The sequence below is a fragment of the Neophocaena asiaeorientalis genome, unplaced genomic scaffold, assembly GCF_003031525.2.
Source record: "Neophocaena asiaeorientalis asiaeorientalis breed wild unplaced genomic scaffold, Neophocaena_asiaeorientalis_V1.1 scaffold22, whole genome shotgun sequence".
In the NCBI taxonomy this organism is placed as follows: domain Eukaryota; kingdom Metazoa; phylum Chordata; class Mammalia; order Artiodactyla; family Phocoenidae; genus Neophocaena; species Neophocaena asiaeorientalis.
The window spans coordinates 347,387-370,188 of NW_020174422.1; the positions used below are offsets into that span (position 1 = coordinate 347,387).

At 38.7% G+C, this 22,802-nt stretch overlaps 1 protein-coding gene across 4 annotated transcripts in view; it reads left to right on the forward strand.

Annotated features, from left to right (window-relative positions):
* The first annotated feature begins 496 nt into the window (after positions 1–496).
* Positions 497–22,802, forward strand: part of SEC22A (SEC22 homolog A, vesicle trafficking protein) — a 72,666-nt gene continuing 50,360 nt past the window's right edge. For 2 of the 4 annotated variants that reach the window (XM_024756513.1, XM_024756515.1), the window contains exons 1-4: positions 497–523; positions 7,155–7,355; positions 21,156–21,319; positions 22,475–22,669. In XM_024756513.1, the coding sequence (XP_024612281.1) occupies positions 7,174–7,355; positions 21,156–21,319; positions 22,475–22,669 (541 nt within the window). In that variant the 5' untranslated portion in view covers positions 497–523; positions 7,155–7,173. Of the gene's footprint in view, positions 524–1,297; positions 1,347–7,154; positions 7,356–21,155; positions 21,320–22,474; positions 22,670–22,802 lie in introns of those variants that run through there. The other 2 variants (XM_024756514.1, XM_024756516.1) reach the window with 2 other exon arrangements.

Genomic DNA, 22,802 nt, shown 5'->3' on the forward strand with positions numbered 1-22,802 from the left:
TGCAGTCAGTAAGTCCTTGTTTAATAATGCGTGATCGATACAAAAGCTGGAAGCGGCTGCAGGAACAGCATCTGGCATTCCTTTGCCAAGGATAGATGCCTCCCAGTGTGTAGTGGTAGGTGGGGCCGGTCTTTTTGTTCACTCAGAGGGGGCTTTTCCCCCTGCTTGTTCGATAAGTGTTTGCTGTAGGGCCGCGTAAGAAACAAACTGCCTCCAGATACAGGCGGCAGGCGGGAGAGATCAGCCTTATGTGCGAAAGACAGCGTAATCTGTCACCCGAGGATTTTGCACTCTCTTGACGTACAAGAGGGAAAAGCTGCCAACTCCCTTGGAGGGGGCGAGTCGGTGTGTCTTTCCCCGAGAACCGGATTGGCCCGGACGAGCCGAGGGAACGGGGGCGGAGCTTGATCTCGCCGGGCGCCAGCCACGTCTCACGTCGGGCTGCCCGGCAGAACAGCCACTCCCCGGCCCCACAATGCACTGCGGGCCGCGTCACTCGTAGCGGCGGGTTCTGGCTAGACAGGTATGGCTCGGCCCCTCACAGTGCTCGTTCGTCCCTTCTCCGCGTCGTTCGAACCCCTGGCTGGCAGCTTCCCTCGCTCGCCACGGCCTCCGACTCTCGCCGTCGGGACCACAGACCTACCTACCCCGGGCGGGAACTAAGCTCGTGGCGTGGGGGCGGGAGCGGGGAGTCGTCGGAGTCGCGGAGCTTTGGAGGGGTGGGATTACGGGGACTTCGTCCCCGACGACTTGAGGGGTCTCTGGGCCGCGCGAACGGCGGTTGCCCTTCAGCTGACCTGCCCTGATATGGGGCAACTCGTAGGGCGGTTGTAGGGGGCCCGAGGAGGAGGACAGTCGCTCTGGGCTGCCAGCGGTGGGGCAGCATTTCCTGGCGCCCAGGTGTCAGAAACACGGTGATCGTCCTAGGCTGTTTAGGTGGCCCAGAGAGCTTGACGTGGCACTTCCTATTTTTTAGGTAGGGTTACTTAGCCTTTTGTGGGGTTGAATGAGCATTGAACCCAGAGTTTTGCCCCCGTTGGCTCACGGAAACCTCTTAAGGCCTTGTTAATGGCACTTTGGGAACGATGTGGTGTAAAGGAGACCTGAGCAATTAGCTCGACAGGTGGAAGAAGGTTTCGAAATAGGAGGCTGAGCCCCAGCTGGCTTAAATCTCTCTGAAAGTGAAAACAGCTTTGGCTTTTTCTCCTATTTAGTTTCCTGGATCATCCACCTGAGGCAGTGGGAGAGCTTGAGATCCAGTTCCTCCTATGCCTCTTCAGCCAAGGCAAAGCCCAGAGCTACAGTGGCAGCCACCAGGCGGGAGATGTTGGGATCTCAGCTAACAGGTGGAACAGCCACTTTTTGAAACTCTCTGAATCCCATTTTGGGTTACTGGCATTTGCTCACGTTCTAAGATAATAAGGAATTAAGCAATACCTTAAATAGTACCTACAGTTTCTGGTGTATGAAGGTTGTAGTTCAGTATTTGAATATGACATCTGTGACCATGCCCTAACTTAAGGGACATCTGGGCATTTCCTGTGTTGAGAACCATGATCAGTTTAGTGCTTGTGTGTATGAATGATTCTTAAAAATCTAAGTATATTTTATACTGGTGTGTGAACAGAGCCTAGGTCTTTTCAAAGGGGTGCCTGTGACCTTCCTGTCCAGGTAGTTGAGTAAGAAGCTTGAATATGTTGAGAGGCAATGTCTCATAGGGTGGTTAGAATTAGGCTTGACTTTAAATCTGTCACTTGATAGTTTAGGGATTGAATAAATTACTTTTCTGGGCTTGAATTTCCTCAAAGGTAAAATGGAACTGATAATACCTACCTCACAGGTTATTGGAAGGCTTAAATGAGGTAATGTGTATAAAGTGTCCGGTAAATAGAGGGCAGTCAATAAATAATAATAGCAAACGCTTAATATTGCACTTTCAGTCTGCAAGGCGATGTTTCGGGTTCCTTACATGTTCCTACAAGGTAGATACCATTAGCGTTTTAAAAATAACCCTATGAGATAGATACTGTTGGTAGCCACAATTGACAGATGAGGATATTGAGCATAAAAAGACAAAGCTTGCCCAAGTTTACCCAGTTACTACATGGTGGAGCCAGTTTTTGAACCAAGGCAATCTGGTTCCAGAGTTCATCCCGTTATCTGTAATACTATACTGCCTCTTAAAGAAAACATAAGCTGTTGTTTAAAATTGTTATTATCTCAAAATGAGTAGCTAGATAGTTTGTGTGTCACTGGGTTCTTGCCCCTTGTTGGTTATAGGAGGAGCACAGTGATGTAGAGATACAAGAGACTTAGGTTTAAGCACTGTCATATATTAGCAGTGGGACATTGAGAAAGGGCGCCTCAGTTTCCTCATCTGTAAAATGGTTCACTCTTTGTGAACCATGAGGTGTTATGCAAATGACTGATGTATTTGTGTATGTGTTGGAGGCCCTCTTCGTAGATATAGGTATAATCTACTCTGGAACTCGAGGTCTTGTACATACTGTGCAGTACAAGCACCTGTAATAGGAATATGAAAGGCAGCTGGTAAGGTGGGGAGCGCAGGCCAAGCTGCAAAATAAACTCTGGTTGTTCTTGGTACCCTTTCCCCCTCTTTTCAAGCTCTGTCTCCCTAGTGACTTCCTGCTAACCTGTGGCTCTATAAAATCCTTCCCTTTTCACTCAATCTTGCCCCAATGCTGTGCATCACAATTAGTGTAGCTTTCTCCACAAGTAACTCCCCAGTCCCAGATCTCAGCTAGCACTTTTATAAAATAGTATGTACCAAGGTAGTGTTTCCCAAACTTTGGTAACATCAGATAGGTAATATAATTTGAATGATAAGCAGATGAACTTAAAAAACATTCTCCAAAAATTTACACACACATTTGAATGAAACAAAAGTTCTTTATATGTTTTAATTTAAATTAGGAGAAGAACCTAACACCTCTAAACTGATTTCACAGATACTATTACTAAACATAGGGCAAAAAAATAAATCAATTGAAAGACCTGTATTAGGTAAAAAATAGTACAGGTGAGATGCAGATATGGTAAGACTTCTGAAAGTGGTACTTGGGTGACTGAAGTTTGGGAAATAATGGACTAAAATAAAATATGAGTGATTAAGCTATTATGAAATGTTTTTTATCTTAAAAGAGGCATTTATGAAAGCATCTTGCTGGAAAGTAGATATAAAATGTACTTATATGTTGGGTTTTGTTTATTACTTTTTGAGTGATTACCTTCCTGGAACCTTGGGCCTACAGTCATCACCCCACAAGGTTCTGAAGAAGACAGGTCAGCATCTTGTTATCTTGGGTCTAAAAGGCTCGTAACCACTGCTGTAGGTGTTTGGTGTTGTGGAAGTTTATTTTCCTCAGCCTTTATGTAAATGTTTACCCAGACCTACCTAGATTCTGCTTTGGGCTTTTTCCTCTAGCAGTTGCTATTGGGCAAACAATATATTAGCCAGCACTCAGATTTCCCTGTGAGTTTGCTGCTGCTGTCTAAAGGCATATGTTATATATTTTTTCTGTTAAAGGTGAGGGAAAATGGACCAGTGGCCTAAAAATGTATCTGTGGCCCCAATAAAACTACGACTGTTCTTGAATCTTCCCATGCAAGTGTTTTAACCTCTTCCTTTCCTCAATTCCTACTGGCTCTTCCTTGGTTTTTCCAGCCACCACCTTGCCTACTCTCTAAGGGTATCCTAACCCTAGCTTGGCCTTGATGTTGACAGATTCCTTTTTCTACTACCACAGTCCAGATAAGATTGGAGTGTGTGTTTGTTTTTTTAAGGAACTGTATTAAGAATTCGAGGTAAAAAGAAAAAAAGGGGGGTATATTTATTGAGTTGATAAAAGAGAGATTGCTTATCCTAAGGTGATTGAAGTAGTCAAGCCTCACATTGTTCATTGGACAGTCATCCCAGTTTCTTTTGTTAGTTCACTGGTTTGGATGCTAGGTTAAATGACTCGGGAAGGAAGAGATTTAATTTTTTCTCCTCAGAAAAATCCTATCTACTGATAAATACAAGCAATTCTCTGAAAACCTTTCAAGAATTTAGGAAGGGAATATCACTGCTGTGTTGTGCTTTCCATGACAAGCCTAAAAGTGTGTATTAGGAATATCTGAAAGGCAAGTTTGTCTAACTATAGTTTTCCAGTTAAAGCGGTGGGCAACATAGCTTGTGTTGTATTTGCTCTTTACATCTGAATTTCTTTAATTCTGGACTGATGCTTCTCGGTGGTAGGAACTATCTATTCCTAATGTCTGAAATAGCCCCTGGCATACAGTATGTACTCAGTAAATATTTGTTAAATGAATTGAACTTAACCAGGTTGTTATTCTGTTTTCAGTATATGTTTTAGGAAGTATGAATCATATCTTTCTGTCTTTTAAGTCATAAAAAAGAGCAACTTTGAAGATTACATGAAAGTTGGCACCCTATAATAAAGATTATTCCTAATATTTCTGTTGGGATCCTAGAAAGATCAGGCATAAGGAATGCAGTCTGCTTTTAAATACTACTAAGAATATGGATGTTTGGAAACTACAAGACACAACCCTGCTCTCATGTTAATTCCCAGAGTGATCATTGTGTTGCAGTATACTTCTGGAAAGACAAAGTTTTATATTTAAATCATAAATTTGTAAGGGTATGAATTAAGACATTTTCCTAATTTGTTACACTTAGGCTAAATGTTCAGTTGTGGTTTAATAAATAAAGAAGTGTGATAACAATTTTTAAAAGAGATTTATAGTATAGACCTTATCCCTTGAGGGATCTCTGCTTTCTTTTGCTACTGCTTTTAGAAGAAAAAAGAAACTGGTTGAATAGGAAAAAAAATGATTTGGATATGTCATGTTGGAACTTTCGTTCGAAGGTTCCATTATGGTAAAGGCTAATTTAATTCCTGCTGGGTTTTTTTCCTTTTAAATAAATGGAGGAGAAAAATATTAAAGGGTAATGACATATTAATACCTAGCTTTTCCTCAGAGGAAAAGGGGGAAGTAAATTTAAAGCATTAGCTTTATTATTTGGATTGATTTTAATGTCAGTCAGTTACCATCATGAATGGGCACTCAGATTTTAACTTGACATAGCAACAAAAGCTAGGGACCACTGGTTTCCAAAATTGGTAGCAGTTGATTTTCTTTGTCATTTTTTTGATATATTACTAAGTTTTTCATTTTTGGAGTGAGATAATATTGACCTAGCTGAGCTGGGCAGGTAAGGATTAATTTAGTCTCTGAGATACAATATCTTGAAAAAAGCCTATGAAATTGTTACCAGATTTTTCAGTTTTTTACCAGTTGTGCCTCCTGTTAGTGAAGGAGAAGTATTTAGTGGCATTGTGCTCTTTCCTGCCTGGCAGGAAAGAGTTATCACTTAATTTCAGACTGTGAACATGTTTTAATTCAGTGTTTATCAAAGTATGATCCTTAGATAATAAGCATAGTAATTACTTAGGGAATTTGCTGAAAATGGAAAATTCTCAAGCCCCACCCCATAGTCAATGGATCAGAATTTTGGGGGGACGGTGGACCCAGAAATCTGCATTTCTAATCAAAATTCCAATGGTTTTTACACAGGGGACCACTGTGTGTGTGTCTGTGTGAGTATTTTATCAAAGTTTGACTATTTACCTGATTTCTTTCAGAACTGCATAGGCCTATGCAGTCCTTTTATCTATTTTTGTAAAGCATGATTAGAATATAATAAAAAAGGTAATTATGATTTGCTTCCTGATAAAAAGATTGAGAACAACATTAAAAGTAGTATTCCTTTAGGACTTCCCTAGTGGTCCAGTGGTTAAGACTCTGTGCTCCCAATGCAGGGGGCACGGTTTTTTTGTTTGTTTGTTTTTTTGCGGTATGCGGGCCTCTTACTGCTGTGCCCTCTCCCGCTGCGGAGCACAGGCTCTGGACGCGCAGGCTCAGCGGCCATGGCTCACGGGCCCAGCAGCTCTGCGGCATGTGGGATCCTCCCGGACCGGGGCACGAATCTGCATCCCCTACATTGGCAGGACTCTCAACCACTGCGCCACCAGGGAAGCCCCAGGGGGCACGGTTTTGATCCCTGGTGGGGGAAGATCCTGTGTGCCTCAAGGCATGGCCAAAAACAAAAAAAAAAAGTAGTATTCCTTTAGCTTTAAAATTTATTTTAAATAAAAACATTTGTTCTGATTATAAAAGTAATATGTGCTCATTGTGAAAAGTAATATGTGTTCACTGTGGAACATTACAGAAATTTAGGAAATTATAAAATGATAACAGTAACCCATAATACTATTTTCTGGAGATAAGCATTCTAATTTTGTCATGTTTCCTTCCAATATCTATTTCTCTATTTATCCCTCCCTTCTTCCTCCTCTGTGTCTTTATGGAAAACAGCATATGCAGTTTTGATCCTGCTTTTTTCTACCTAACATATAAGCATTTTACCACATTACTAAATTATTTTTAACAAACATAACTTTTTGTTGCATCATATTCCATCATAGCGGTGTACCATAATTTGTTTCACCATCTCCCTATTGTTGAACGTTTAGGTTGTTTTCGGTTATTTCTATGAGAAGAATGTCTTTCTGTTTAAAATCTTGTCTAATTCTTATTATTTTCTTTAAGATAGGGTTATGTATATAAATTTATTGTGGTCAGGGCTTCCCTGGTGGCGCAGTGGTTGAGAATCCGCCTGCTGATGCAGGGGACGCGGGTTCGTGCCCTGGTCCGGGAAGATCCCACATGCCGCGGAGCGGCTGGGCCTGTGAGCCGTGGCCGCTGAGCCTGTACGTCCGGAGCCTGTGCTCCACAACGGGAGAGGCCACAACAGTGAGAGGCCCACATACTGCAAAAAAAAAAAAAAATTTATTGTGGTCAAAGGGCATAAATATTTTTAAACTCTTGTTGAATATCAACACATTGTTTTGAGAATGGTTTTTATTCCAATATGTACTTCCACATATACTTATGGAAATACCAGAAAGAAGTATTTTTTTAACAGCTAATTTGTGAAGGAAAGTATGATATATCATTGCTTTAATTAATATGTCTTTGATTATTAGTGAGTTGCACATTTTTGCACTGTGTTTATCAGCTTTGGCTTTTAATTTCTTACCTAACCCAAATTGTTCATTTTGTTTCAGGTCTTCTCTGTCACTTGAAATGTCTATGATTTTATCTGCCTCAGTCATTCGTGTCAGAGATGGTCTGCCACTTTCTGCTTCTACTGACTATGAACAAGGCACAGGCATGCAGGAGTGCAGAAAGTATTTTAAAATGCTCTCGAGAAAACTGGCTCAGCTTCCTGATAGATGTACACTGAAAACTGGACATTATAACATTAAGTAAGACATCGGTTTGCTCCATTAGAATCATTTGCTTAGTGGTTGTCATTTTAATGAAATTTAAGTGGTCTAAATAGAAATTAGTGTTTGATTAGGAGAACTTTTCAAGTCAAGAATCATGTGGTTCTGAACTTATACTAAATAGTATTCATCACGTAATCACCCTTCTTATAGTTTCTCTGTGTTTATGTCTGGCTTTAGAAAATTTTATAGTTTTGCAGATTACAGATATTGTATCTTATAATTGATCATTAGATATTTATTGGTGTTCTTACATGCCCAGGAAAACTGTCATGGGAAATATAAAAAATCATACCTGATATCTGCCCTCAATGAACTTAAGAAGTTTACATCCTAGTGAGAGGGGATAGTGCTCATCACTATTTATTGTATGTAAAGAAAGTAAAACCGGGCAATGGAATAGTGACTTCATGGTGGTCAAGGGCCTCTCTGAGAGGGTTACATTTGAACAGAGACCTAAAAGATGTGAAAGACGGCAGTCTTAAGAATGCAGTGGATGAAGATCAAGGCAGAGCTGATAGCCAGTGCAGAAAGCCTTCACTACAGATCAAGGGATGGAAGGAAAACCAAGACAGTGAAGCAATACGGACACTTAATAGAGTGGTGGAAGGTGAGGTTAGAAAGGTAGGAATGGGACAGGTTACGTAGGGCCTTCTAGGCTATGATAAGGAGTTTGGATTGAGTTTAATGTAATAGGAAGCCATTGGAGAGTTTTAAGCTGGAGAGTTATATAAATCTAATTTTGGCTTTGGGTAGATCATCCTGACTGCTATATGAAGAATGGGCTCTAAGAGAGGAAGCAGAGAGGTCATTTGGGAGACTCTTAGAGAATTTCAGGTAGAGGTGATGCTTATAACTTGAATAAGAGTGATAAGGGGGCTTCCCTGGTGGCGCAGTGGTTGAGAGTCCGCCTACCGATACAGGGGACACGGGTTCATGCCCGGTCCGGGAAGATCCCCCATGCCGCGGAGCAGCTGGGCCCGTGAGCCACAGCCTCTGAGCCTGCGCGTCCGGAGCCTGTGCTCCGCAATGGGAGAGGCCACAACGGTAAGAGGCCCGCGTACTGCAAAAAAAAAAAAAAAAAGAATGATAAGGATGAGAAGGGGTTGGATTTGGGCTGTATTTTGGGAGCAGTACCAACAAATCTTCCTAATGGATTGAAGTGGAATGTGAGGGAAAGAGAATAATCAGAGTTACCTCTAGATTTTTGGCCTAAACAATGTCCATAATTACTTGGATAATGGGACTGAAATGAGCAAGACTGGAGGATATGTGTTTCAGTGGTAAAAATCAAGAGTTCTGTTTGGACTGTTGAGTCTGAGATGTCCTTTAAACATCCAAATGGGACTTCAGGTAGGCAGTTGGATGTATAAGTCTTAAGTTTAGTGAAGAGAAGGACAAGTGTGGAGATTTAGATTTGGAAGTTAGCTTACAGTTTATAATTAAAACCATGGGAATAGATGAGACCAAGTGGGAGAGCATACACATGAAACAATTAGAGAACAATTAACTCGAGCAATTTAATACTGATTGTGTATACAGTGGGAAATCAGATAAGAACAAAGTCCATATGTGATAAAATAAGGAGAGGGCTTCGTTACTGAGATGAGACATGAGCCATGTCCTGGAGAATTAGTAAGATTTGGCTAAGGCAGAGAGGAGGGCAATTCCAGGTGTAGAGAGGAGGCAGAAAAAGTAAAGACTGTGACTTAGCATGGTAGGTGCATTAACCTGCTTGGCCTGGTGTAGTGAATGGTGATTTAGGGATAGTTATGGGAAATGTGAGATACTTAGCGTGGGGCCAGATCCTGGATTTCCCTGCAAGTTCAGGTTGAGGGATGTCACTTTGATGGTGTAATAGGTTATAGGAAACTCCTACTGCAGGATTGAGGGAAATGACTTGATAAAAAACAATGCTGAGACAGTGAAACAGAGGGTGAAATGGAAAGTCTGAGGAGAGGAGAGGCGTCAGCTTATAATTAGGGCCGGAACTAGTAACATACAAGTGCAAATGAAAAAGAAAATGCCAACCAGAAAGACACTTCAGAAGAAGAAACGGTTGAGCCTGATAAGATAGAATACCAGAGATGAAGAGAAGGAAGGGACAGAGATGACTTGGAATTGGAATTGGACAGAATGAGATCTTTGGAAAAGGTTGCTTATGGGGTGAGGGAGAAGAGGAAGACAGTGAAGCTCCATTTTGAGCATTTTAATTGAGGTTATGACAAGGTGTCCAGTTGAGGTGGGATAGAGATTTTGGAATCATTCACATAGAAATTGAAACTGTGAGGGTAGAAATGACCACTGAGTTTCAGAGAGGCCCAGAATAGAACCTTAGAGAAGGTCCATATTTACTTGGATTACCTGGGATAATGAGGTATTATCTTTAATTGGGTTTTCTGAGAGTTTTAACTAGAAAATGTGGTGGTGGTCATGGTAGTTAAAATACGTCTAAAACGATGTCTTAGTGTACTTCTATTTTTTGAAGAAAAAGCTTGAAGCATTCTAATATTTAATAGGCTCTTTTAGTGCTCTGGGTGTAGTGTTCTGAGTTTCAGTTATTGTATAGTGTTGTAGACAGATACCAGCATTACAGAAGATTGGCTTGAATGTGTATTAATTCTGGCAGATATCCTGGACTTTAAAAAAAAAACAAAAAACTTCTTTGCAAATGTTTTTTGTTCCTCTACCTATTGTCTTAAAAGTAGAGTAGAATGTAGTAAAATGTTAACACCCCTCCAGTGCCCAATGCTGTTTAATTGTTGTGAATTCTAGATTTTGTATTATTTATTTGCACCCCATGTTATTCCACAAAGGATGTGAGGCAATTAAAAAAAAATTCAAGAGTACAGGTAAGAGAATCATATGAGCGAAAAAATAAACATAGAATAATAAACTGAAATAACATTTTTTTCTGGAGATGCAAACTATGTAGTTTGTTCATTTTTTAGAAAAGGGCTACAAACATTGTTCTGAACTTCCTTGGGGCCAAAACAAAGGGGGATAATAGATCATTTATAGGATTCACAGTAACCATTGGATAAAAATGTTGCTTTTCATGTTACTGAAACCTGATATACATAAAGAGAGACAGAATTTGGGTAGCATTCTTCCAGGAACCATAACAATGAGCTTTTTATGATTTTTCTTATAATATTCCTTAGTGTAAACAAATAGCATGATGCAAAAAGCAATTTATTAGGGAGTTTAGGAGTGTGGTGAATCAGCAGAGGTCTAATCAGCCTGATTTAAGAATACAATTTAGAAATGTCTAAAGGATTAAATAGATTACATGGCCCCCAGAACCACACATAGAAAAGCCTCTGTGTATTTTTGTAGACAAGTGTTTTTTTTGTTTTGTTTTTTTTTGCGGTACACAGGCCTCTCACTGCTGTGGCCTCTCCTGCCGTGGAGCACAGGCTCCGGATGCACAGGCCCAGCGGTCATGGCTCACGGGCCCAGCCACTCCATGGCATGTGGGATCCTCCTGGACCAGGGCACGAACCCACGTCCCCTGCATTGGCAGACGGACTCTCAACCACTGTGCCACCAGGGAAGCCCTGTAGACAAGTTTTAAAAAAGGATCAAATAACAGAATTTTCAGTTCTAGTTCCTGACAAGAACCTGGATTTCATATATTTTCTGTTATTGATTGGAAGGCTTGTTAATTGGTTTCTAGGTTATTGAGGTTTTTATGCTATATGACAATAAATTTAGCCTGAAATATATAAAATTGGGAATTTATGTGTTACCTGACTTATTTAAAATTCTCATAGGACACCTCTTTTTTTAACCACCATGAGTTTGCCAGATAAAACTCACAGATCTGCAGTAGTTGTTGTAGCACAGCATGAAGCTGGCACCAGTCTACTTTCTCAGCCATGTTTCTAAATGCTTCTCTTTCTTTCAAAGCCCAGCTTATAGCTTGTGTCTTTTGAATCACCTTCTGCCTCATTACTACTATTTATTGGGTTGGCCAAAAAGTGCCTTCAGTTTTTTAAGTAAAAATAAAAGACTCATTTTCACCAAGAACTTTATTGAACAACGTATTCACCCTTTTGTTCCACTACCTTCTGCCATTTTTCAGGCAACTTCATAATTCCATCTTCACAAAGCTTTTTATCTTTTTGAGCAAAGAACTGTTCCAGGTGCCTTTTACAGCCTTCCAGGGAATTGACATTTTTTCCATTAAGGGAATTTTGTAAAGACCTAAATAAATGGAAATCCGAAGATGCAACGTCTGGTGACTACGGCGGATGAATCAGAACTTCCCAGCCAAGCCATAACAGTTTTTGCCTGGTCATCAAAGAAACATGCAGCCTTGCATTATCCTGATGGAAGGTTATGCGTTTTCTGTTGACTAATTCTGGACGCTTTTTGTGGAGTGCTGCTTACCGTTGGTCTAACTGGGAGCAGTACTTGTTGGAATAGTTTGGTTTTCCAGAAAGAGCTCGTGATAGAGGACTCCCTTCCAATCCCACCATATATATACAACATTACCTTCTTTGGATGAAGACTGGCCTTTGGTGTGGTTGGTGGCAGTTCATTTCACTTGCCCTACGATCTGTTCCATTCCACATTATTGTACAGTATCCACTTTTCATCACCCATCACAATTTGTTTTCAAAACAGAACATTTTCATTATGTTTAAGAAGAGAATTGTATGCAGAAATACAGTCAAGAAGTTTTTTTCACTTAACTGTTGTGGAACCCAAACATCAAAGTGGTGAACATAACCAAGCTGGTGCAAATGCTTTTCAGCACTTGATTTGGATATTTTGAGTCTGTCGGCTACCTCCTGCATGGTATAACATTGATTGTTCTCAATTAGTGTGTCAATTTGATTGCTATCAACTTCAACTGGTCTACCTGACCGTGGAGCATCGTCCAGTGAGAAGTCTCCAGCACAAAACTTCACAAACTACTTTTGATGTGTTTGATCGGTCACAGCACCTTTTCTATACATTGCACAAATCTTCTTTTGCATTTCGGTTGCGTTATTACCCTTCTTGAAATAATAAAGCAAAATATGCTGAAAATGTTGCTTTTTTATCTTCCATCTTCAATATTAAAATGGCTACACAAAAATTCACCAACTTTGGGCTTCCCTGTTTGGCGCAGTGGTTGAGAGTCTGCCTGCCGATGCAGGGGACACGGGTTCATGCCCCGGTCCGGGAAGATCCCACATGCCACGGAGCGGCTGGGCCCGTGAGCCATGGCCGCTGAGCCTGTGTGTCTGGAGCCTGTGCTCTGCAACGGGAGAGGCCACAACGGTGATAGGCCTGCATATCGCAAAAAAAAAAAAAAAAATTCACCAACTTTGATAAGTCTTTTTTTAAATGTACGCTGATATGACAGCTGTCACATACAGCCTAACAAAATTGTTTCGAATGAAGTTAAAGACAACTAAGTGCTACTAGAGCCATCTTATGGAAAAAACCGAATCGACCTTTTGGCCAACCCAATGATTTCTTTAGTGATCTTACTCCCTTCACAGATTGCCTGTAGAACTTGTTGACTGACATTTTCATCATTTTTTTCTTAATAATATTTTTTAAAATTTCTATATCCACTCTCTACAACTAGGTTGTAACTCATTGAGATAGTTGATGTGCCCTGGCTTTTATTATTTTTGATTCCTCATCTCTTAGCATTGTGGTTTTCAAATTTTTACAGAAATTTAAGTGCTCTTTGCAGAATACCTCTGAGAAGCAAAGCTAAGTGTCTAATTATGTGCTAAATCAGATGGTACCTCACATTAGATTCTAGTTGAATAGGTAAAGGAAGTCCAAAGTTTTAAGGAAAAGAAATAGGTAACATTTAAAATAGTGAAAATTCCTTTAATTTTCTACCCCTATGTATTGGGAAAAAGATGAATTTCATCAGATTGTAGTAGCTGAATAATTCAGTTCAGCTAATGGAGCACATTCTGTGGAGCCTGGCTTGTGCTGGCACAATGCCTTGCATATATCATAGTAGCTGTTACATGAGGGATGGTTGTTTGTGGGGTATGGCAGGATTCTGAGTGCAATGGAGTTAAAGTTAAGTCTTCATTTCCTCCAGTATTCTTCAACTTGACTCATTGATTGGGGGTGGGGGTGGGTCGGTAATCCAGGTTTGTGATTTCTTTTCACATTACATAGTGATATTATAATTCTTTGTATAAAATTTTAAGGAATTCATCTGTTTTATTAGTTGAAGGATACTTAAATTGTAATAAATGTTTAATAGATAAACTTATGTTACTACTTAGGAAACAACAGTGACTGAAGCAATAATTATGAACCATATGAAAATTAAGTTGTGTCTTATGAGACCTTAAAACTTTGAGATTGGTTTTAGGTGCTTAAAAATCATAGTTGTACATTTTGATAAACGTTGAGACACTGATCTTATGAAAAGACAAACACTTTGGGAGGTCAGTCATACTCTGTTGAGAGTTTTAGTGCAAGAAGTGAAATTCCTTAGTTCTTTCACAGTAAATTCATTTGAAGTCTGATAATGGCTGTGAACTTCATAGGTTCTCTCCTTACCTGAGGAATTGCTTTCTTCATATTTGTCTCCAGACTGCTACCTGCAGCCAGGAATGCTGTTTTAGACTTACCTGCCTTTTGGTTTTTGTTTCTGGCTTTCCTTTCACTCTTTGGTGGTATTTTCTGATTACGGGAGTAACAGCTTCAACAAGGACCCAGTTATTAAGTACCTGCAATTGCCAGGCAATTTAGTTACTTTTCATTAAATTTTGCAACAGCTCTGTGAATGGCTTTTAAATAGAGCTTTTCCCCATTGCCAAGGGCAAAAACACAACTCACAGGAGCTTAAGCAAAAAAAAGGGTATTGTGAAGGATAAGCAAGTTACCTAGTTGGCTGGAGCCAGGGAATCAGATGTTATCAGGAATCTTTGTCTCATTTCTCCAGTCTTTCCTTTTGCAGACAGATATTCTGCACATATTGGAAAACACTGCACAGGTAGCTCCAGGCTTACTTCATTCCAGCTGGCAACCCCACTGCCTCCATGTTTCAAGAAAAGGACTTCAATTGGCCTTGCTGTGTGATGGCCCATTTCTGGACTAACATTGTGGTTGGAGGGCTAAGGTACTCTTAGTTGGCCTGGCCTGGATTACATGCCCACCCGTTTGATGGGCAGCTTGGTCAAAGCCGTATAGAGTAGTGGTGGGGCTGGAAATAGTTCTCCAGAGGGAAGGGGAGAAGGGATGCTGGGCAGATAGCCATTATAGTACTACCAACCCTATTTTCAGAAGAGGGAACTGAGACTTAGGGATGTAAAGAAACTTGTTCAAAGTCACAAAGCTAATAAATGGTATATCTGACATGCAGTCTTTTTTTTTTTTTAATAAATATATTTATTTATTTATTTATGGCTGCGTTGGGTCTTCGTTGCTGTGTGCAGGCTTTCTCTAGTTGCGCTGAGCAGGGGCTACTCTCCGTTGCGGTGCGTGGGCTTCTCATTGCAGTGGCTTTTCTTGTTGCAGAGCACGGGTTCTAGGCATGTGGGCTTCAGTAGTTGTGGCACGCAGGCTCAGTAGTTGTGGCTGATGGGCTCTAGAGTGCAGGCTCAGTAGTGTGGCTCACGGGCTTAGTTGCTCTGCAGCATGTGGGATCTTCCCAGACCAGGGCTCCAACCCACGTCCCCTGTATTGGCAGGCGGATTCTTAACCACCGTGCCAGCAGGGAAGCCCCATACAGTCTTTTTGCTTCAGCAATCACATTATTCTCTGGTAAAAGATGGAGTTATCTCCTTTTACCCTTAACCTCTTTCTTGACAGGGTGCATTTCTAATTCTCCTAATCCTTTTCACTTTATGGACAGTGAAATTAACCAGGGAAGAGAATTAAGTGAAACTACTCCCCACGCCTTTTTGGTTGAGTAATGATGAGGAACAGAGTATATGTGAAGTCTGAAATTGATGAGATAGCATTGTCTCATTGAAGACAAGGTGTTTGGTGGGGAGGGGGTGTGACAGGGGAATGCAACCCACCAGTAGCTACCAGACCACTTGGGGGGAGAATGTAACCTGTGTTTTGTCTCATTATTAGCATCATAGCACTTTTCTACCGTTTAAAATTATGGTAAAATCCACAGCTTTTCAGCACCACATATGTTAAATAGGCTCTTATGAACTGGTCTAGGAATCTAATTACTCTTACAGTACAGTTTCTGTAGGTGCAGTAAACTTCTGGAATACAACTAACAGGCAAATGAGGGACTATCTACGATTGGTTATCTGAAAAAAGTCAGGATCTTTATTCTCTGGTGTGTGAAAGTGTGAAGGTACTAGGGTTAGTGGGAAAGGGTGAATCAGGAGATTAACTCTGCAGAAAAAGAAAAGGATGTCAAAGGCAAATTTTGTATCCAAGGTTTTGATGGTGTAATCACCTTTGGCTGCTTAAAATCATCTGATTCTCCTTTAGCTTACTGTTATAAGTTGCTATCACCTGGCATATTACATATTAATACATATTTTCTTATTTAATGAGGTTTAAATTAGTGACTAAAATGAGTCTTTTATTTATGGGATAATGTATTTAGCTCTTCACCATTGGAGGGTAATTGAAGGTTGGCTACCTAAGAGAGGAATAAGTGAGAAAATACGAAGTTCCTGGTAGAATGCTGCTCATGGCAGACAGTGTTACTGAGTTCTCTTTCTGGTTCTTATCACCGTACTGTCCTACTGATGACGAAGTCTTGTTTTCACCTTGTTTCTCATCAGATGTATTTGGTGATAATAAATTCATAATGTATACTGACTTTCATAACATCAAACCCTTTTTTATATTTAAAAGTGTAAACGCTTTATTTTAGGGAATGGAGTTCAGTATGGAAGGTTCTCTTTCGAAAATAAAATTTTTCTTATGCTTAGCAATTTTAAGAGTAGATTAGAGATTTCATGTCCTACTGCAGAACTTTTCTTCACCCAGGGAAGCTATTTACTGGGTAAATATGACTACAAAGGATAAGCAGATTTCCTGTGTGCAATGATACAATAGCAGTATGAAAACTATATGTAATACAAATATTATTGCTGTTTCAATTTATAAATAGTTTGCTATATACTTTGTCATTTGGCATGCTAAAAAATTCAGTGTTGTTTCTTTAATCTTGTTTTGTATATCGTTTTAAGTGTATTCCCAGTACCTGATTGCAGGCGCCTGGCGGGCAGGGACTTGGTCTTTGACATCAAAGCCTATAGAGTAGAATGCTGGACATACGCTAGGTGCTCTATTATTTGCTGTGAGGAAAATCATCGTTTTCACTTATTATTTAGTTTGGTACAGCAAGTCCTAATAATGTCGGTGTTTAATTGGTGATGTCTAAAAATTTTTTGACATTTCATAAATAAAATTAGATACCAGGAAAAGTTTAATGTCTAAAACCACTTATTCGTTTTGTTGGACTTTAGGAATCGCTTGAAGTATGGCCTGCTTGGATACATGATAAAATTAGCTTTTAAACAAAGTGATTGAAAGGGGTAAATCCTTCTACCTAGAGTTTGAACTTCCACCAGCCTTACCTGTTCAAGACACACTTGATCTTGGAAGGCCCCAAAGAAGTTCCTAGTGTGTGTGCTGTGGAGAGGAACCAAAGATGTAATGAGGTTGGATAAATTCCTTGGCCAGAAGAAAGGCAGTAGCTATAGAGATCAAATCCCATTGGTCCCAAAGCACAGAAGTGGAAGGAAATAAAAAAGAAAAAGGAAATTAGAGAAAAGTAGGAAGAAAACAGTGGCAATTTAAGAATTGTGCTCAAGGTGGAGAAAAGAAGACGTTGTGTTGTTGTGAGATTAGTTAATGACAGTGATAAAAGGAAAGCAGACATACTTGTTAGACCTTTATAACCATCTGGAGGTACTCACTGCAGAGGTGAGTGATTCTACATGGTCCCTGAGAACAGCCCTGTGTTTTAAGTAGGGGGATGTTGAAGACTCAGTGATCTGAACTGAAGCCTTCTGGTAACACTGGCCTGGAAGAGCAGGTGAAGTTCTGCTCCCTTCTGTCATTTGTCAAGTATTTATTGACCACCTTCTTTGTGTAGATACCACTGAGCTGTGCAATTATCTGTGCACAATATACTAAACAAATTAGGTATAATGATGCCATCTATGCACTCATTTATTTACTAATTTACTGAGCACTTATTGTGTACTAGACATAATATTCTAGATGCTAAGAATACAGTGGTGAACCATAAAGAAATCATCCCTGCTCTCATGCAGCATAGATATTAGTGAGAGACATTACAACAAACATACAAATATATAAGTACGAGCTGGGTTAGTTACATGAAGAAAATTAACAGGTGCTTTGTTTACAATAAAGTAAGAATGAAATTAGATAAAATATGTAATATATTTAGCAAAGGGCCTAGTTCACACTAAGTGGTCAGTAAACCGTAGCTGCTACTGCTACTACTATTACTACTACTTTTCTCCCTCCTCATCAAGGCAGAAGGATAACAGCCAGATTGTCTATAACAAGTGAGCTAAATGAACCTGATGGACGGGCTAAAGGCTGCACAAACTGGCATGCCTCTAGTGACGTTAGACTGTTTCATGTGAGTAGTCCTCAGTGCGATGGTAGGAGTCTTTCAGTTTGTACCAGTGATATGAAAAAGCAGAACTTTTGATAACAAAGGTAAATCAACAGAGCTGTATGTACTTTTGGAAAACTGGCTTTGCATTTCAAATAAAGACAGCATTGTAAAGGTAAATTCACTATGAAAAGTCATAATATTATAGAATATAGCGTTTTCAGAGAATATCATGCATTTATAGAAAATAAAGACTTTGGGATAAAGACTCTGAAAACGTTAACATACAATCTTGAAAACATAGGTTATTTTATTTTTTTAATTTCACAAAAAATTCTCCAGTTAGATTGAGCTCAAGCAAGAAAAACCATTTGGGATAAACTCACGTAGGTGTCTGTGGTTCACTTATTAATATGGAAGTACAGTAAAACCCTGTTATAGAACAAGAAATAGAGTCTAAAAGCTTCAGTCGTCTTATTGAAGGATAGTGAAATAACTCCTATCTAGCCACTTGCAAGTTCCAAGTGTGTAGAAGCCAATCACCAATTGTGTTTTATCCCAATTCAAGTTATTGTAAGATATATTTGAATGCTAATGACATGTCAAAGAATTTTGATAACGGCAGGGAAGATTATTTTGGAAAGGGAAAAGTACTTGGGAAAATCATACCTTGATTTTTGATTTAGTTGTCAATTTTGTAGGAAAATACAGTATGTTATGACTAAACTTTTTTGACTGTGACCCATAAGAAGAGATGCATTTTACTTTGTGACCATTACTTAACATACAAATAGGATAAACAAAAGTTTTATGAAACAACATTCGGGTATTTTCTGTTATATTCTACTTCCATTTTTAAGAAAATGCTGTGTGTAATTCACTGAACTAATTTTATGATCCGCTAGTGGGTCACAACTTGCAGTTTGAAAAACGTTGCATGAAATGACTATGTGTTAAGTGGAACTTCAGAAAGGAATTCCAGGTTATTCCAGAAGCATAAGATCAGCACAATTTCACTAGTAGTATATCCCACACCGTTAATAATAGACGATTAATAGGTGCGAACCCCACATCATTTGGCTGCCTTGGATGGTCTTTTAAGAAAGAAAGATATATGTACATTTGCTTGCATATGCATAAACTCTCACAGGAAGGATACATACGAAATTAATAACATGAGTTGCTAGAGGGACAGATAACTGGCTATCTGAGCAGAGGTGGGAATAAGACTTCAAGTATAGTATTTCCTTTCATTTTTCATTCTTTAAAAATTTGAGTCGTGAATATATTTATTTTAAAAGTTAAATTAAAAATAATAAATAAATTCTGCTACTACAGTATTAGAGAAAAGAGGGGAGAGGGGGACTCCAACATGGATCAGGGTTTGGCAGTAAAAATTGCTTTGATAGATCAGCAGTGTCTGGCATGGGAGTGGGAGTTACAGCCTGTATGCTCTGTTTGCTCCCCTTGATCTAGACCAGAGCTATGTTGATAGTACCATGAAAGAATGTTTAAGTGACTCATTAAAAAGGGTTAATTTTTGTCCCATACTCTGCTTGTTACAGGGGAGTGTATACTTTATTTTAGAAAGTTTTTTTTTCAATAGAAGATGGTTAATTTAAACATTTTTGTTTTTAATTTTTAACTTGTTATTTAGAAATACTTTCAAACTTTCAGAAAAGTAGTACGAATAAGAAAATTACAAATAATACTTGTTCCCAGACTCACCTTTTGTTAACATTTTACCCCATTTGCTTTATTGTTTTATCTGTCTGATTTATTTTTGTCTGAACCATTTGAGAGAAACTTACAAATACCATGCCCCTTTATTCCTAACTACTTCAAAGTGTATTTTCTAAGATTAGGGATATTCTCTTACTTAACTATAGTACTGTTATCAGGTCTATTAAATTTAATATTGATACCATACTTCACTTAAACTACTGTACTGCCTGTTTTCCGTTTTTGTCAGTTGACCCAGGAATATCCTTTACAGCATTTTTCCCCCTCTCTGGCACAGGATCCAGACTAGGGTTAGGCATTACATTTAGTTGTGTCTCTTTAGCCTCCTGTGATCAGAAACATTTCCAAAGCCTTTATTTCTTTGTTTACAACATTGAGGTTTTTAAAGAATACAGCACCCCCATCCCTCTTTAAAGAAAATAGAATGTTGATTATTCTCATGTTCCTTCATGATTAGATTCAGGTTATGCATTCTTAGCCAGAATACTACATAGCTGACATGTCTTAATGAGGCACAGGAAGCCCATCTTCCCCTCATTAGTGATTTTAGAGTACTTGGTCAAGGTATTGTCTAGTTTCTACTGTATAATAAATACAGTAGAATTCCCTTGCAGCCAATAAACAATCCATGGGAAGACATTTTAAAGCCATGCAAAATTTCCTGTTCCTCACCAAAATATCCACCTAGATTTAGCATCCATTGATTATACTTGCTTGATCCAGTTTTTGCTCTGTGGGTTGCAAAATGCTGATTTTTCCAGTTCTAACACTATCTCCACATTTACCAGGTGTCACTCAGCATTCTGCTGTGAACTAGTCTTCCTTTCTTCCCTTTTGTTTGTTGTTATGAACTCATAAATTCTCTTCTTTCCCCCTAATGATTCATAATTCATTATTATGTGAGTAGAGGATTTGATGCTGGGGTCAGTGGATGACTTTAGGAGGTCAGTAATCACCTGACCTTGAAATTGTGTGCCAGGTTCTGGGTTGTTTCTGGGGAGAGTGTCCATAACTTTCATCAGAACCTCTAAAAAGTTCTTGATTCAAACAGTGTTAGGTTCCACTAGGTTGAAGGGTTGAAATGTTAAGCTGTTACCCTTATCTGTTTGAATAGTCTTTCCTGATTTCTACCCCAAGTGATAAGTAACTGAAGTGTTAGAATCATAATATATGTCCCTCTCTAGATACATTTCACTTTTTTTAAAATTAATTTTTATTGGAATATAGTTGATTTACAATGTTGTGTTAGTTTCTGCTGTACAGCAAAGTGAATACATTCCACTTTGTTGTCTACTGTTTTTAAATTACAACTGAAACTAGTATCATATTTTGGTTCCTTTAATTTTTTTTGCTGAAATATGTAATAAATGTTAATATTGTCATTGCCTCTGTAGCAGCAGTTTATGGTGTATAGAGCCAGTCTTCTGAAGTAACGAATTACCTTGATTTAATTTGAAATTTTAAATCCAATGTTTTTTACACTGTAGTTTTATTAGCTCTATGGGAGTGAGCTACATGATGTTGTGCACTGAAAATTACCCAAATGTTCTGGCCTTCTCTTTCCTGGATGAGCTTCAGAAGGAGTTCATTACTACTTATAACATGATGAAGACAAATACTGCTGTCAGACCATACTGTTTCATTGAATTTGGTAAGGGCCTGATTTTTTTTTTCTTTTTCATTATCCTGTCTCCATTCAGTCGTAAATGATTTTTCATCTAATACTGAGGGGCAGAGGGAAAACTCAGAAAATTCTGCTAGCTTGCTTTTGACAGAATAATTTGACAAATGGTCTATAAATTATGGCAACTTCTTCATTTAGGTGCCTCTTAAAAAAATTCTGTTTGAGCTGTGTAGAGGATCCTGATTATTGGTTCAAAGAATTAATTCCAGAGGTTAATTTTTCAGTGAGAACTTTATAAGCTAGAGGTTCAGAGTTTTGTCTTTATGTGGTAGTATATTTAGGCTGCTTAATGTAGAACAGAGGTTGGCAAACATTTGTTGGAAAGGACCAGATAGTACAATTTTAGGCTTTAAGGATCATTTGGTCACTGTCACAGCTACTCAGCCCTTGCTATTATAGCTTGAAAACAGCCATAGGCAATACATAAATGAATGAATATAGTTATATTCTAATAACATTTTATTCACACACAAAAAAATCAGGCTAGATTTGGCCTATGAACATTAGTTTGCTTGACTCCTGATGTAGAAGAGGGAAAAAAAGTGAATTCAAGGTGTAAATAGTGAAAATAAAATTGGAAGAAATTTAGGAAATGTCTTTTATTGTTTTCATTAAATTTTTTCTTTAAAACATCTGTTCTAATGGTGTAAGCAATAAATAAGAAAACAGATTTATATGAACATGCGATTTACAGTGTATGTTTTAATGTAATTACAACTGGTAAATACTGACAGACTTAATATTTTATGAGATCTAAATCCCTATAAAAATGAAGACTTTGGTTTAAGTTTAAAGGGAGCTGTTTTTGGTTTTCTTGTAGAAGCTCAAAGTAATTCCTTGAAGTGGATATAATAGTAGAAATATTCTCACAGTCATGTAATATTAAATCCTTAGTATATTTATAATTATTAATTTGAGTATAATTTCTAGTGAGAAAAACTGATGATGCCATGATATATTAACCATAAACACAAATAATATTAGGACATTCATGACAGATTGAACAGTTTGGGATAGCAAATTAAACAGTTTATTGCAAAATTTACTGTCCATAAACATCACACTTTCAAATGGTTTAATTAACAAATGACTGCAAGGAAATTTATTTTTTATTTTACATAGATAACTTCATTCAGAGGACCAAGCAGCGATATAATAATCCCAGGTCTCTTTCAACAAAGATAAATCTGTCTGACATGCAGATGGAAATCAAGCTGAGGCCCCCTTATCAAATTTCCATGGGTGAACTGGGGTCAGCCAATGGAGTCACATCTGCATTTTCTGTTGACTATAAAGGTGCTGGTAAGATTTCTTCTGGTGAGTTCTGGATCTCAATTACTTCATTTAAAAAATATTTTCTAAGAACCGAGGAACTCTTAAAAATGAATTAATTTAGTCTAAAACTTTAAAGTAAGTACATGAGAGAATGTAGAAGTTCAAAGTAATCGTT